Source organism: Pan troglodytes, chromosome 8 (genome assembly GCF_028858775.2).
Source record: "Pan troglodytes isolate AG18354 chromosome 8, NHGRI_mPanTro3-v2.0_pri, whole genome shotgun sequence".
NCBI lineage: Eukaryota > Metazoa > Chordata > Mammalia > Primates > Hominidae > Pan > Pan troglodytes.
Genome location: NC_072406.2, coordinates 15,337,960 through 15,354,575, shown reverse-complemented (window position 1 = coordinate 15,354,575; position 16,616 = coordinate 15,337,960). Strand labels below are relative to the sequence as shown.

At 42.6% G+C, this 16,616-nt stretch overlaps 1 protein-coding gene and 1 long non-coding RNA gene across 2 annotated transcripts in view; one reads left to right on the top strand and one right to left on the bottom strand.

Moving 5' to 3' along the window:
- The window catches only part of LOC134807122 (uncharacterized), a 66,492-nt gene extending 63,788 nt beyond the window's left edge, over positions 1–2,704 (bottom strand). The window contains exon 1 of the long non-coding RNA XR_010146768.1: positions 2,568–2,704. This is a non-coding gene — a long non-coding RNA (uncharacterized LOC134807122). The remainder of the gene's footprint in view (positions 1–2,567) is intronic.
- Positions 2,408–8,385, top strand: LOC134807121 (uncharacterized). The gene is made up of 2 exons (XM_063781299.1): positions 2,408–3,062; positions 3,252–8,385. The coding sequence occupies exons 1-2, from the start codon at positions 2,610–2,612 to the stop codon at positions 3,852–3,854; spliced, it is 1,056 nt and encodes a 351-aa protein (XP_063637369.1). The 5' UTR covers positions 2,408–2,609; the 3' UTR covers positions 3,855–8,385.
- Positions 8,386–16,616: the final 8,231 nt, after the last annotated feature.

The window sequence follows — 16,616 nt, the reverse complement described above, 5'->3', positions numbered from 1 at the left end:
GATAATAAAAATTCATCAGGGCGTCTTTAAGAATATTTTTTTCAAGCTCCTTTTCTGCAAAAAAGAGGAAATAATTTAGCTAATCTAGCTTCTATTTCTTGCTCTTCACAGGATGTTAATGCTCTAACAGGAGTTGGAAGGGAAATAAGAGAACTGGATTTGCCGCATTCCTAAATGTGATTGTATTTCTATTTCTTCTCAGCTTTGCCCTATTTCAGAGGTGAAGACAATTCTTTGCTTAAATTACTTTCCGTTCAGATCAATAGCAAACTGATAAGCAGGTGCCCGAGAGGCCCTGGATAGAGGAATGACTGCTGACAAATCAGGATCTCCAGCTTAATGACCTGCTGGGTTAAACATACAGAGAATCTGATCTATTCTGGCATATGGGATCTTTAACACCAAAGTGAAAGCTTTACTTTGAACCACACGGGGAGCACACAGCCACGGAATATACCAATAAACCATTTGCATAATTATTTTGCTCAAACCTTTTGCAGGCAGAACCCTGCAGCCTCAGCGGGGTCCTCTTCTTGGATATGTGCGAGGGATGTGCTTCCCAGACAGGTGGTGCTTGAGGGCAGAGCGCTAATGTCCATGTCTCACCTGTGTACTGTTCAGTGTTCAGAGGGTCTACTGTTCAGAGGGTCCACCTGTGTACTGTTCAGAGGGTCCACTTGTGTACTGTTCAGAGGGTCCACTTGTGTACTGTTCAGAGGGTCTACTGTTTAGAGGGCCCATCTGCGTGCTGTTCAGAGGGTCTGCCAACCTGTTTCCAGGGTGTGTCCTGTTCAGAGGTCTACTTTTCAGAGGGTCTGCCTGTGTCCTGTTCAGAGGGTCTGCCAACCTATCGCCAAGGTGTGTCCTGTTCAGATGGTCTGCCAACCTGTCCCCAGGGTGTGTCCTGGTCAGAGGGTCTGCCAACCTGTCCCCAGGGTGTGTCCTGGTCAGAGGGTCTGCCAACCTGTCCCCAGGCTGTGTCCTGTTCAGAGTGTCTGCCAACCTGCCCCCAGGGAATCTTGCCTAGTGTTTTGCAATCCTCATGCTGAGAATGAGTAACGAGCCCTTTTCTGTGCTTGCAGTGGAGTTATAGATTATTTTCTATATCCCTTAGCAGTGAATGCCTGAGCTACCATTCCTCTAAGGAATTGGTTTAATGCACACTACCAAAATGTGTTTTCCCATCCCTTGTATGATAGCTATTGTGTTATTTTCAACTGAAATACGTATTTTGCCTAAAATAAAGAATTGCTTTATTCTTATCTTATAAGCTCTGACATTTTCACTAGGAAAAGTTTTTTTGTTTTTTTTTTTTACTTAGTAATCTAATCTTTTCTTATCCTTGACACAGTCACGGAAAAATAAGTAACCCATATTTATTTCTCAGATCATCCATATAAATATTCTGGGCAAATAAATATTTTGCGGCATGCATCAAGAAACATTTTCCCAGGCATATTTGGTTTTTATTTGTTTTCCCAAATGTATAAAAATATTTTAATGAAGTGATTCTAATCACCTTCATATAACCACTGACATACAGACCTTCAGATAGCATTTACCTATTGTTTATTTAGATATTTGTTTTCCAATGCTTTTTTAACAGGGTTTTATGTGTCTTGCTTATAGGTGACAACGACAGAAAACCAGGCCTAGCAAGCAGTTTATCATGATTGAGATCTTTTGTAGTTGAAAAAAAAACTAATAAAAAACAAAAAATTAGGAAGGCATTTTAGGTATCATGAAATTTTGAAACGCATCATTCTATCTTCACCTCTAAAGATTTTGTTGGTAGTTAGGCAAATTATATATGCGCGTATTTATACATACACACACGTCAGGCAAATGCATTAGTCTGACAGTATTCTTAAGCTTGTCTTTCTTTTTCTTCTTTTTGGCATTGAAAACCCAAGTTTCTCTAAAATTATTGAAGCAGGGTCTCTGAGTAAGGATCCTTTCCAAAATATATACTCATTTAAAAAAATTTCATTCTGTTTACATTAATAAAAAGCAAAAGTTTCAATTACTGAAAGTATTTGAAAATTACCATTCTGAGGCAAGACCACTGTTTTTCTTTTAATACATAGGGTGTGGTTAAGCAGAAAGAGCGCACGAAGCATTCATTCAGCCCTCACCAAAACCCTTTGCACAACGTGGAAAGGGTCCAACCAGGACACTTGATTTCTAGTCGCAGATTCTTAGATTCCTTATTAGTAAAATACATATAATATTTTTTATTTTTCAGAAACATTGGCCAATTGAGGGTGGTGAAATACTATGTCATACACATAGAAGGCGCTTCGTAATGGGCACTTCTTTTTCATTATTACTTCACCACTGATTAAGGACCACACGTATATAAGCCTTTCTCAGGACGTAACACAGGCAACACGGAAAGAGCTGGCTTGCGAGCTCCCTGCTTAACAGAAGGCTCAGTTGCCCAAGTGACGAAGGCATTGTGGGGCACGAACCAGGCTTTGGTGAATTTATCTCATTATACACCAGGAGTTATAATTTAAAAACCAATATCATATAAAGAAGAAAAAAGATATGGTGAGATACAATACCATTAACACTTCTTCAGAAACGGATTTTAAAGCAGAACTTCCATGACTGTGAAATCCAACCGGGTGCACGACCATGAGGAAGGATGGCGAGGGAGGAAACCGCGCTTTGTTCTTGAGGTGAGCCGGGTGCGCGACCATGAGGAAGGATGGCGAGGGAGGAAACCGCGCTTTGTTCTTGAGGTGAGCCGGGTGCGCGACCATGAGGAAGGATGGCGAGGGAGGAAACCGCGCTTTGTTGGTGAGGTGAAACGGGTGCGCGACCGTGAGGAAGGGTGGCGAGGGAGGAAACCGCGCTTTGTTGGTGAGGTGAGCCGGGTGCGCGACCACGAGGAAGGATGGCGAGGGAGGAAACCGCGCTTTGTTGGTGAGGTGAAACGGGTGCGCGACCGTGAGGAAGGGTGGCGAGGGAGGAAACCGCGCTTTGTTGGTGAGGTGAGCCGGGTGCGCGACCACGAGGAAGGATGGCGAGGGAGGAAACCGCGCTTTGTTGGTGAGGTGAAACGGGTGCGCGACCGTGAGGAAGGGTGGCGAGGGAGGAAACCGCGCTTTGTTGGTGAGGTGAGCCGGGTGCGCGACCACGAGGAAGGATGGCGAGGGAGGAAACCGCGCTTTGTTGGTGAGGTGAGCCGGGTGCGCGACCACGAGGAAGGATGGCGAGGGAGGAAACCGCGCTTTGTTGGTGAGGTGAAACGGGTGCGCGACCACGAGGAAGGATGGCGAGGGAGGAAACCGCGCTTTGTTGGTGAGGTGAAACGGGTGCGCGACCACGAGGAAGGATGGCGAGGGAGGAAACCGCGCTTTGTTCTTGAGGTGAAACGGGTGCGCGACCACGAGGAAGGATGGCGAGGGAGGAAACCGCGCTTTGTTCTTGAGGTGAAACGGGTGCGCGACCACGAGGAAGGATGGCGAGGGAGGAAACCGCGCTTTGTTCTTGAGGTGAAACGGGTGCGCGACCATGAGGAAGGATGGCGAGGGAGGAAACCGCGCTTTGTTCTTGAGGTGAAACGGGTGCGCGACCATGAGGAAGGATGGCGAGGGAAGAAACCGCGCTTTGTTCTTGAGGTGAAACGGGTGCGCGACCATGAGGAAGGATGGCGAGGGAGGAAACCGCGCTTTGTTGGTGAGGTGAAACGGGTGCGCGACCATGAGGAAGGATGGCGAGGGAGGAAACCGCGCTTTGTTGGTGAGGTGAAACGTGTGCGCGACCACGAGGAAGGATGGCGAGGGAGGAAACCGCGCTTTGTTCTTGAGGTGAGCCGGGTGCGCGACCATGAGGAAGGTTGGTGAGGGAGGAAACCGCGCTTTGATGATGAGGTGAACCGCGTGCACGATCCCGAGGAAGAAGGGCGAAGGAGGAAACCGCGCTTTGTTGGTGAGGTGAGCCGGGTGCGCGACTGTGAGGAAGGATGGCGAGGGAGGAAACCGCGCTGTGTTGGTGAGGTGAAACGGGTGCACGATCCCGAGGAAGTATTGCCAGGGAGGAAACCGCGCTTTGTTGTTGAAGTGAAACGGGTGCGCGACCACGAGGAAGGATGGTGAGGGAGGAAACCGCGCTTTGTTGGTGAGGTGAGCTGGGTGCGCGATCACGAGGAAGGATCGCGAGGGAGGAAACCGCGCTTTGTTGTTGAGGTGAAACGGGTGCGCGACCATGAGGAAGTCTGGCGAGGGAGGAAACCGCGCTTTGTTGGTGAGGTGAAACGGGAAAAGGCGGTTTGTTGGTGAGGTGAAACGGGTGCACGATCCCGAGGAAGTATTGCCAGGGAGGAAACCGCGCTTTGTTGGTGAGGTGAGCCGGGTACGCGACCACGAGGAAGGATGGCGAGGGAGGAAACCGCGCTGTGTTGGTGAGGTGAGCTTCACATTCAGCGACCCGTTAGAATTCGTTCTGATGAGCAGGATTCTTTCACAGCGTTACATGAAGAGTGGGGCGATTGTACTTTGTGTTTCCTTTAGTTCCAGAGAAGAGTGATTTTTTTTGTATTTGAAATAAGTAAAGATTATATTACGTTGAAATGAGCATAATTCAGAAAAGAAGGCACTGAATTTATACTTAAATCATGGTCTGGGGCCTAAAATGCTTGCTCAAATAACGTAGCTCCAGTGCGTTTGAGGGTGTATACGTTTGAGAGAGAGTGTGTGTGTGTTTGAGCCTGTGTGTTTTAGTGTGTGTGTGAGAGTGTGTGTGTTTGAGCCTGTGTATTTTACTGTGTGTTTGTGTGTGTGTGTGTGTGTGAGCCTGTGTGTTTTAGTGTGTGAGTGTGTTTGAGCTTGGGTGGGTATGTATATTTGGGCGTGTGTTTGAGCTTGTGTGTCTGAGTGTGCGTGTGTGTGAGCATGTGTGTGTTTGAGTGTGTGTGTTTGAGAGTGTGTGTGTTTGAGCAAATGTGTGTCTGAGCCTGTGTGAGTGTGTGTGTGTGTAAGCCTGTGTGCGTCTGAACGTGTGTGCACTGGAGGTGGTTCCCTGAGTTTACAATCTCTCATTGGCTTATACTGTTAAACAGACAAGCAGCTACAGATTTTGTTTGTTCTTACATTTAGTATTTATTCCAGGCAACTGTGTCTAGTTTTCCCTTTGTTGTTGGTTACCTTTGCTGGACTCTGCTGTGACACACCAGACGTGCTAGCTGAGGAAGTGGGGTCAGAAGCAATATTCCTGAACTTTGGGGTCACCTCTCACCCACTGTTCTTCCCGGTGCTACCATAGCGTTTGCTCCACGAACCCTGAAGTCACTGATGGACATCACGCATTCCACTTTCAAGGATTCCTGTAAGCTTATGAAGAAGGACAAGGCAATATCATGGAATGTTGAAATACATATAGGTGATCTGACAAAATAGGGTCCTTTACAAGTTACCTTAGAGAAGGGAAAAATGTACAAGAGCATGTCACACATCTTTTTGGCTTAGCTCAGTCTGCAGAAAAAATTAAATTTCCTTTCCTATGACTTTTGTTGTAATCTATCCTTAGAGGAGAAATACACCTGAAAGCCAAGGGAAAGACCGCGGGTGTTGGAATCCACGTGACTTCCACGGTATTGAACGGAGCTGCCGGGCTAAGAACTTCCATTTCTTTTCTCAGGGAACTCCCATCTTATTTAAGGCACAGAATAAGGAGTTCCATTAACTTTAGACAGCTTGTTTTAAATCAAAAATTAAGAAAAAAATGATTGAAAACAAAGCCCTAAACTGGAACACATGAATTTTAAAATATATTTAAATTGTGACCATTGTGTTTAAACTGTGGTAGGGCTTGATTTTCCAAATCTCAGAATAAAATTTCTTAGCAAATTCCTTATAATGTCCTAAAAATAACCCATTAAAATCACATGTAGATCTGGTTGCCCCTGGCATTGGTCTGTGAGTTTTTGAATTCAGAGTCAGAAAACCTGGGTTTGAGTCTTAGCTGTAAGGTTACTGACTATGCAAGCTTTGTTAACGCGTTTAACCCTCTGTTCATCTTTTTCGTCAACTGTGGACGAGGGATTAGTACAGCAATTGAGTCACAATCTGATAAGATGTGTGAAGAGACTATGCGAGTGTCACGTGCTGTGCCCATCTCTCTTTCTTTTGCCCTGGACTGGTCCTTAGCCAGATGCTTGATTACATGTTAGATTTATTGGCTTGCTTTTCCATTGCCCCCCGTCCTTCCCCTAAACAAGTATAATGCTGCCATTGCTACTCATCCCTGCACCTTGCACAAATCTCTCTCTATCCTTGCAATGTGGATTTCAGTACCAATGACAGTGAGTGAAATTTCTCAGGTTGTTTATCTTTCCTGTACTTCTTAATTGTTGCACTACATTAATTAGAAAATAGAGGGCGAAATGATGGTCCTGGACCTGGTATCACAGGCTTAGGTTGAAACAACAGAACAAACACTACTGTGAAGTCATCCAGTCCAAGCTCTCGTATTTAGGTAGGAGAATATTGACTCTATCATTAACTCAGAGTTATTAAGTTAAATTGAATTAAAACGTTGTAAAATTCTTTAGGAACTCACTGCCTTCCTTTATCGGTGTTTTCACTATTTTCTGACTCAGAAGAAATATAAATGAGTGACCATGGTCCCTGCTCATTTACAAACTTGCAGAATTTTTTTTAAAGCACCAGGATGCAATAAAATCAATGTTTTGTGTACTGCTTAATTGTAACATCTAAATGAGCATTTAATGTACTGTGTTCTCCTACTTATTAATCAAATCAGTATAGATTAGGTTATTTGTGTTTTTTGCAGTTAATGAAAATGTCAAAAGAACCTTCAAACGTGAATGAAAATCCTTCCACTTCCTGTGCTGTGGAGAATTCCACTTACCACTCTGAAACCAGTGATTCTCAGAAGACCCTCTTTTATTCCTCTGACCTTTCAGATAGCCGGTGGCTGCCCTTTTAATGTATACTTTTCCAAGATACTGTTATTATTCTCCTTATTTTTTTTTCTTACCAACTTCTGTCATTCCTGTTCGGTAAAGTGCCCTTGTGTGATTTAATGTCTGGCAGTGGCCTGTGGAAACCTTTCGAGTCAAACTATCATTTTTTTTTCCTTGGCAATCTCCTATTCTTCAGGTTTTAAGCAATGACTAGTTTTTACATTTTCAGCACCTTATATATTTAATAGTGGATTAAAAATCCTGATGTGACTTTTGCTTTTGTCATCATGCATCTGTGGTTAATGGGCCTAATTTGTTTTGTATTGCAGTAATCTTTATAAGGAGGTTAGAAAAATTGTGCGGAGAAAACAATTGTAAAACAATGAAGCAGGAAGCCCTCTCCCCACATCTTTCATAGTGTGAAAATGCTAAGAAATGTTAGAAGCGAATTAGCCCTTAAATTGTCTCCTCATCCAGTCCCTCCTACTGCGTTATGGAGAGAGGACACATTTCCAAGACAAAAATGCTTCCGCTGAGGACTGTTTCTATACAAAAACTCACCAGCTTCCACGCAGTGTCTTGTCTTATCACTTCTGAACAGACCTTGGTGTTTGAAAGGGTTTAGAAATTTGCTTAACTCGCCATTTCCTGACATAATGAGGAAATCAGTGTGTCTTGCCTTTCAAAATGCGTGTGAGTTCAGAATAATTCAACAAGAGTATGCGATGATAAGCAGAAATGAGACTGCAAGAATGTGCTCATCAACTCAGAATCAGTGATAACTGACAGATAAAACAATGTTAATTGACTAAGGGAGACCCTACAACATTCTGTATCTAGAGGAACAAACTTTGGCATTTTGTTAAAGGTTGATTTGGCAATTTTGAGTGATATTCTAGGAAACACAGGTCTGCTTTGATGCCACTAAGACTTTGAGTAGGGACACCAATGACTTTCAGATAAACATATGCCCCTTTCCCTGTTTCCATCGTCTTCTACTTATTCGAATAGTTTAAGCAGGCAAGCTGTCTGCTGATAGGGTGCAAAAGAACAGACCTCTGTGACCTTCCAGGAACCTTAAATCATCTCTCTGCAGCGGGGAACCAAGGGGTCAGTGAGTGGAATTAACGCCAAGTGTGCGCTTGTGGCTCAGAGCCACTTCCCTTTGGGGCGAGTATATTCTCAGCATCCAAAAGAGTTCCCACCCTGGGCTGTTGTATGGATGAAAATCCGTCTTGGATTTTCTAATCCTCAAAAACTTGTTTCAGTGCACATATTTAAGATGAAATAAACACGATTGAAGAAATAAATCCATTCCTTAATTTTAAAAACTTATTGGCCGGGTGTGGTGGCTCATGCCCATAGTTCTAGCACATTGGGAGGCCGAGGCAGGTGGATCACCTGAGGTCAAGGGATCGAGACCAGCCTGGCCAACATGGAGAAACCCCGTCTCTACTAAAAATACAAAAAAAAAAAAAAAATTGGTGGGCGTGGTGGCATACGCCTGTAGTCCCAGCTACTTGGGAGGCTTAGGCAGGAGAATTGCTTGAGCCCAGGAGGCGGAGGTTGCAGTGAGCCGAGATGGTGCCACTGCACTCCAGCCTGGCGACAGAGCAAGACTCCATCTCAAAAAAAGAAAAAAAAAAGTAATATGTTTTCTCAGCCCCCGACCCCTGCACAATTCTCCTGTCAGCTTCCAGCCTTTCTCCAGGTCTCTCACACCTGCCACCTCTAAGCCCACAACTCCAACACAGCCTTCCTAAATACACTTCCTAATGTAGGACAGTCTTACATTTACCAAAAAGGTGAAAGGACAGAGAGTTTCCGTGAATCTCACATTCAGCTGTTTCTACCGTGAGTATCCTTCTTTGGTATAGCACATTTCTTACAATTACTGAATAGTGTTGTTTTCTACAAAGATGAATACTTTGTTATTTATTATTAACGAAATATCTGTGGTATTCAGATTTTCTGAGTTATAGCTTCATCTTCCCTCTCTCTTCCACATTATAGTTAATCATCTTGGCTCTCTAGCATCCTCTTGGCTGTGGCAGTGTGTGTGTGTGTATGTGTGTGTGTGTGTGTGTATATATATATATATATATACACATTCTACAAAACACCTGACCAATGCTTCTAAAACTATTAAGGTCATGGAAGACAAGAAAAGTAAAAAAAAATCTAATACATATTATATATTATAATCTAGTCTAATATATATATAACCCAATATATATTTGTTTTACTTTTTTTGTCTTCCATGACCTTAACAGTTTTGAGGAGGGTTGGTCAGGTGTTTTGTAGAATGTCCCCTCAGCTGGGAGTGTTCTGATGTTTTTAGACTAAGGTTAGATGTTTTGGGGAAGAATAGAGTCCAACATATTCATTAGTCTGACTGGTGTTGAGTTCTAGTTCTTGAATATTGTAGTCCCAAAGAATAATCTCCTAGTCCCAGAATTTTGGGGTACAGAAGCCAATAGATGGTCATCACATAAAAGGAAAGCCGCAGCCGGGCACACTGGCTACACCTCAAATCCCCACACTTTGGCAGGCCAAGGTGCGTGGATCACCTGAAGTCAGGAGTTTGAGACCAGCCTGGCCAACATGGTGAAACCCCATCTCTACTAAAAGTACAAAAATCAGCCGGGCGTGATGGTGGGCGCCTGTAATCCCAGCTACTAGGGAGGCTGAGACAGGAGAATTGCTTGAACCCGGGAGGCGGAGGTTGCAGTGAACCCAAATCGTGCCACTGCACTCCAGCCTGGGCAACAAGAGCAAAACTCCATCTCAAAAAAAAAAAAAAAAAAAGGAAAGCCACATCTCAGCACATCCCACACTGACACTGAGGTGGGCAAAGGCCTGACAGAGGCACCCCAGTCAGACGCCCCCAGGCTTCCTACTCCTGGGTTCACGTTCTGTGTAGTCCCCTGTGCTGTGTGCAGCCTGAGGTTGTGAATATCATGGAATGTCACTGTCATGAGTAGGCTACTATTCAGTTCATCAAAAGGGAGATTGTCCTAGTCTCACCAATCTCATCGGTGAGTCTCTGGATGGGACTGCACCCTTCCTGAAAAAGGAATTGGAAACAAGGGGGTCACACGGAGGAGCCCATGTGGCACGGAGCTGGGTGTCCTCTGAGAGCTGACATGGGACCGTTGCTGAGCCAGCGAGAGGGCAGTGGCCTCGGCCCCACAGATGAAAGGCAGTGATTCTGCCGACAACCAGCTGAACGTGAATGCGACCACCTAGCTCCAGAAAGAAACAGGCCGGCTGACACCTTGACTGCAGCCAGGCGAGACAAGAGCACAGGGCCCAGCTCGATCATGGACAGAACTGTGGGAAAGTATATTGCATGTAGCCTAAGCTTCTACAATGGTGGTAATTGGTTACACAGCAATAGAAAACAAACACAGACATACAGAGGCATCCCAGTCACACTCCCCATTTAGGGGAAGCTCTACAGGAAAACTGAAGTAGGGAATTGGATACACACCATCTGTGTCCTTTTTCACAAGGTGGGGGTTTAACCGGCTAGATTTGAATCCAAGAAAGTAATAAAAAATGGGTGGGCTTGGGTTTGGTCCAGAAAAATATCTGTCTTTGCTTCGTTTCCATGTATTTAAAACATACATCGGGTTTTGTCTACGCTATGTTGATGTTTTTGAGGGCAGAAATTACTGTCTTTCTTGGTAGTATAATAAAATGGAAGGAAAGCTTTCATTCAGATTTCAGTTTGGAGACCAGGTCAGCTGAACTTTGGGTCAGAGTTGCAGTTTGGCTCAGTTTCCTTGGGTATATTCAATTCCTTAACAGCAAAATTCATTAAAATTCCTAAAAAAATGGATTATCTTTTCCGTATCTGTGAAGTATCATGAGGGTTGTTTGGATTTAAGGTGAGAGAAACGTGAGGAAAGCAGACGCCCTTCCTCTGAGTCACCTGGTAAAGGGGCCCCCACAGATCTGTGATGAGAATATGGAAGCCACTGTCTTCAGCTCCTATCCCTGGCCACTGTCACAAAATAAGCCCGCTAAAGGGTGTAAGCGAAGGCATCCAGGGGAAGGCGTGGGGAAGGGTAAATGAATATCAGCCTTCCAGGAGGGCACTGGATGGACCTCATGGAAGTGAGAACTGCACTGAGTCATCGGTAAAAAGATTGATGACTTCTTTAATGCAGTCACATGCTTGCCAAAGACTCAGAAAATTAAAGTTACTCATCCAGCACTTTGCTGAGAAAGTAGTAATTTTATAATTTTAATTCACTGGGTAAGTTTTTGACTCAATGTTACTTCAGAAGGGTCATTTATATGATATCAAAGAAAAGTGTACTTTGCAAAAACCCTCTCAAAATAGAAGCATTTTTTACCAGAAGTGTCAGGGGTCATTTGAAAATGCACTCAGTAAATATACCAAACATTTTGACAAAGAAAATACGTTTGCATTTTTTTTGTGTGTGTAGATGTAACCTGTGTGGGTATTTCCAAGCTTGTAATTAGAAAGATTTGTCACAACATAAATTGCAGGATCTAACTATGGGTACTTCCATACTTAATTGTGACCTTATACATGTCCTGTTACTTATTCTAGGAAGTAAAAATAGAACATATATTCCAAAAATAACAAATAGCAGGCAAAATTGCAGATATACTCTTGAAATCACTCAACTGTGAAAATGGTTGACAAGCCAATGAATATAGTTTAAAGACCCAAGAAACCAATTATAATAATTTTTCAGTAGCTTTTTGAACTATTTAGTATCTGTGAGCAACAAAACACAGCATATATCAATGAGAAAATTGAAACGTTTCTGCTTTAACACTTTAGTTGTTTGTATTTCTCACATTAAAACTGGAGGCAGAAATGCTTGTTTCTGACTTACATACAACTTTCAGTTTCCACAGTTATTGTAATACTCTCATATGAAAAGAAAAATATGGCATATAAGAACATTTATATTTTCATTAACGATATTATCAATATGAATAGACAGAGTCCTGTCTGTCTGATTGGTTCAATGTGCCAATCTTCACCTCAAGAATAAGAACATAAACATTGCTGGTCCCCCTTTTTGGCTTGGGTGGTCTAAGACCTCCCTGAGGCACACGGTGACACTTGGCATGGTTTTGACAAATTAGTTCATGGAAGAAACACCTTTCATGGAAAGTAAACAAGTGACAGCTAATGATAAATTTCTTTGGAGGTTTACACACACACACACACACACACACATGCTTATGGGAAATAATTGCACCGTGGGTATGTTTGTCTCTCTAAGATTACATCTATTTCCTGCTGCATGGTATTACACAGGAATTATTAACAGCAAGAGTTAACATTAGCCAGATATAAAAGCAACTGCCAGTCAGGGTGTCCATGGGCTGCCTCTGCCGTCCTCAATCTCACTGCCTCTGTCTTCACATGAGCCACTGGCACACGGGCAGACAGTGCACCCGGGGGACTCTCTTCCCTAACACTGTCCCTAATGCTGTAGCAGGGAGGCCATGGAAAACCACCCTGTCAATACCAATGGAGTGATCTCCATACCCACACCTAGATCCAGAGCCCTTCAACATCATCAGTGAGGACATTTCAATACCTTTAAGAACATGGGATGGCAACCAGGTCATTTCTTCATTTGTTCAACTTATAATTGTAGCATAGCTAGTACATTCCAAGCACTGCATAAGACACTATGGTTTTACATTTGAGTACGAAAAAGCTCTTGCTGCACAGAACTTACTGACTCCCTGATCTCAGAGAAAACCTGACCTTGATTACAAAACAGGGTCTTTTTTTTTAAATCTTTTGAAAAGTTCTCTACCCAGAAAAATCCACTTTGCACTCATGGTAAATCTAATCCTTATAGGATTCCTCTATTATTTTTATAATCTGTCTGGTGCTTTTTCATTTTCCTTCTTGGTCCTGCAAATATAGGAATCCTTAAGCATTCTAACTACATAGAAAATAAGGTTAAAAATAAAGGACCTCTTCAAGGAGAACTACAAACCACTGCTCAATGAAATAAAAGAGGATACAAACAAATGGAAGAACATTCCATGCTCATGGGTAGGAAGAATCAATATCGTGAAAATGGCCATACTGCCCAAGGTAATTTATAGATTCAATGCCATCCCTATCAAGCTACCAATGACTTTCTTCACAGAATTGGAAAAAACTACTTTAAAGTTCATATGGAACCAAAAAAGAGCCCGCATCGCCAAGTCAATCCTAAGCCAAAAGAACAAAGCCGGAGGCATCATGCTACCTGACTTCAAACTATACTACAAGGCTACAGTAACCAAAACAGCATGGTACTGGTACCAAAACAGAGATATAGATCAATGGAACAGAAGTGAGCCCTCAGAAATAATGCCGCATATCTACAACCATCTGATCTTTGACAAACCTGAGAAAAACAAGCAATGGGGAAAGGATTCCCTATTTAATAAATGGTGCTAGGAAAACTGGCTAGCCATATGTAGAAAGCTGAAACTGGATCCCTTCCTTACACCTTATACAAAAATTAATTCAAGATAGACTAAAGACTTATATGTTAGATCTAAAACCATAAAAACCCTAGAAGAAAACCTAGGCATTACCATTCAGGACATAGGCATGGGCAAGGACTTCATGTCTATAACACCAAAAGCAATGGCAACAAAAGCCAAAATTGACAAATGGGATCTAATTAAACTAAAGAGCTTCTGCACAGCAAAAGAAACTACCATCAGAGTGAACAGACAACCTACAGAATGGGAGAAAATTTTCACAACCTACTCATCTGACAAAGGGCTAATATCCAGAATCTACAATGAACTCCAACAAATTTACAAGAAAAAAACAAACAACCCCATCAAAAAGTGGGCGAAGGACATGAACAGACACTTCTCAAAAGAAGACATTCATGCAGCCAAAAAACACAGGAAAAAATGCTCATCATCACTGGCCATCAGAGAAATGCAAATCAAAACCACAATGAGATACCATCTCACACCAGTTAGAATGGCGATCATTAAAAAGTCAGGAAACAACAGGTGCTGGAGAGGATGTGGAGAAATAGGAACACTTTTACATTGTTGGTGGGACTGTAAACTAGTTCAACCATTGTGGAAGTCAGTGTGGCGATTCCTCAGGGATCCAGAACTAGAAATACCATTTGACCCAGCCATCCCATTACTGGGTATATACCTAAAGGATTATAAATCATGCTGCTATAAAGACACATGCACACATATGTTTATTGTGGCACTATTCACAATAGCAAAGACTTGGAACCAACCTAAATGTCCAACAACGATAGACTGGATTAAGAAAATGTGGCACATATACACCATGGAATACTATGCAGCCATAAAAATGAAGAGTTCATGTCCTTTGTAGGGACATGGATGAAACTGGAAACCATCATTCTCAGCAAACTGTCACAAGGACAAAAAACCAAACACCACATGTTCTCACTCATAGATGGGAATTGAACAATGAGAACACATGGACACAGGAAGGGGAACATCACACTCTGGGGACTGCTGTGGGGTGGGGTGCGGGGGGAGGGATAGCATTAGGAGATATACCTAATGCTAAATGCGGAGTTAATGGGTGCAGCACACCAACATGGCACATGTATACATATGTAACAAACCTGTACATTGTGCACATATACCCTAAAACTTAAAGTACAATAATAAAAAATAAATAAAAATAAAAATAAAAACACTGCAGTGAGCTATGATTGTGCTACTGCACTCCGGTCTGGACAACAACAGTGGGAGTATGTCTCTAAAATAAATAAATACAAACAAAATGTTAGTAATAAAAAATATATATATTTGTCACGGTGTTATTTTTAAAACTCTTACGATGATCAAATTGCAAAGATAGCTTGCTTATACATATAAAAATTCAAAATTAGGTTTCAATACCCCTTACATAAAAATCAATTCCAAGTAACTTAAACAATCAAATATGAATGAGAAACGTTAAAACTTTTAGAACATAGTATACAAGAACATTGTTTATCTTAGGAGACTTAACACTGGTTCCTAAACAAGATACAGCACACTTTCTTTTTGTCTTTGATAAATGACATTTTCTAATTTGATAGTTAAGCATCTCAATCTTGTCTTTATAATTTGTGCAGTTTACTGTCTGAATCTCAGAGGCCCCATGTCCTTTTCAACATCTGTTTTTTGGGTTGTTTCGTTTTCCAGCTCATGCTTATGCTGCCTTGTTTTCCTTAGTGTGTGTGTGTGAGTGTGTATACATGTGTGTGTTTGTGTATGCATGTGTGTGTGTGTGGGATTCCGTGTGTGATTGCATGTGTGTATGTGAGTGGGTGTGTGACTGTGTGTGCGCATGTGTGGTGGGTGTGAGTGTGTGAGTGTATGTGTATGAGAGTGTGTGTTTGCTTATGGCTATGCTGGTGAGTGGAGATTATGCGTGTGAGTGCATGTGTGTGTGTGAGTGGATGAGTCTGTGTGTGTGCGCATGTGCAGGTGTGTGTGTGTGACAGTGTGTGTGTGAGTTCATGTGTGTATGTGAGTAGGTGTGTGATTCTGTGTGTGTGTGTTCGAGAGAGAGTTTATATTAAGTCCTTGTTCAATTGTGCTTTATCTTTGGGAACACTGGGATTGTTGGTTGAACCACATTTCTCTCAAGTATTTGCCTTTACGTGTGTGAAGTGCAAACCCAGGATCATTTTAAAACAAGTTCGTATTTTGAGGTTTTCTTCATGGCACATTGGCTGTGTGTTTTCAGGTCTCAACTCTGCGTGAGACTGGACAGAGGAAGCCATGAAACATCAGGGCACAGCTGCTGGGGCTTCAGGTCTCCTGCTTCTGTCCACATGCGGCGCTGCCCCAGATCCCTGCAGTCCTATCCTGAGGAAGCTTATCCACACCGGGAACCTTCTTGGGGAAACCTCATCTCTGTTCATTTCTTACCCCTGGGGTTTCCTACCTTTTCCCCTCTCATTTATGAACATCTCAGTTAAGTATTTACAACATATCATTTAAAATATATATTCAACCCAGAATTATAATCAGTTTACTGTATTATTGTGCTTAGGAATTTTTTCCTCCACACTATGAGAAAGCCTTTGATCATTATTTTTTCTTGTTTTCCTTTTACAATTATATTTTCCTTATCTTTGCTTTTTTCTTTTCTTTTCTTTTTTTTTTTAAGATGGAATCTCACCCCTGTCATCCAGGCTGGAGTTCAGTAGTGCAGTCTTGGCTCACTGCAATCTCTGCAGTGACTCTTGTGCCTCAGCCTCCCAAGTAGCTGGGATTACAGGCGCATGCCACCACACCTGGCTAATTTTTTGTACTTTTAGTAGAGATGGGGTTTCACCATGTTGGCCAGGCTGGTCTCGAACTACTGACCTCAGGTGATTCACCCACCTCAGCCTCCCAAAGTGCTGGGATTACAAGCGCAGGCCACCGTGCCCGGCCCTCCTTCTCTTTGCTTTTAAATTGCCATTTATTCTCTGAGTTCTTTGAAAATTTCATTTTCTGCTTTCTTCACTCTTTGTACGTACAGAAATACAATTCAGAGTTGTTTTAAAAATGCAGTTCAATAAATATTTTCAAGGAGTGTGAGAGATGATGAATGTAGAAATGAGAGTGTGTCTGTTAACAGCAGTGTCATGTTTAGCTCTGCAAAAGAATAACTAAATACGATATGAAC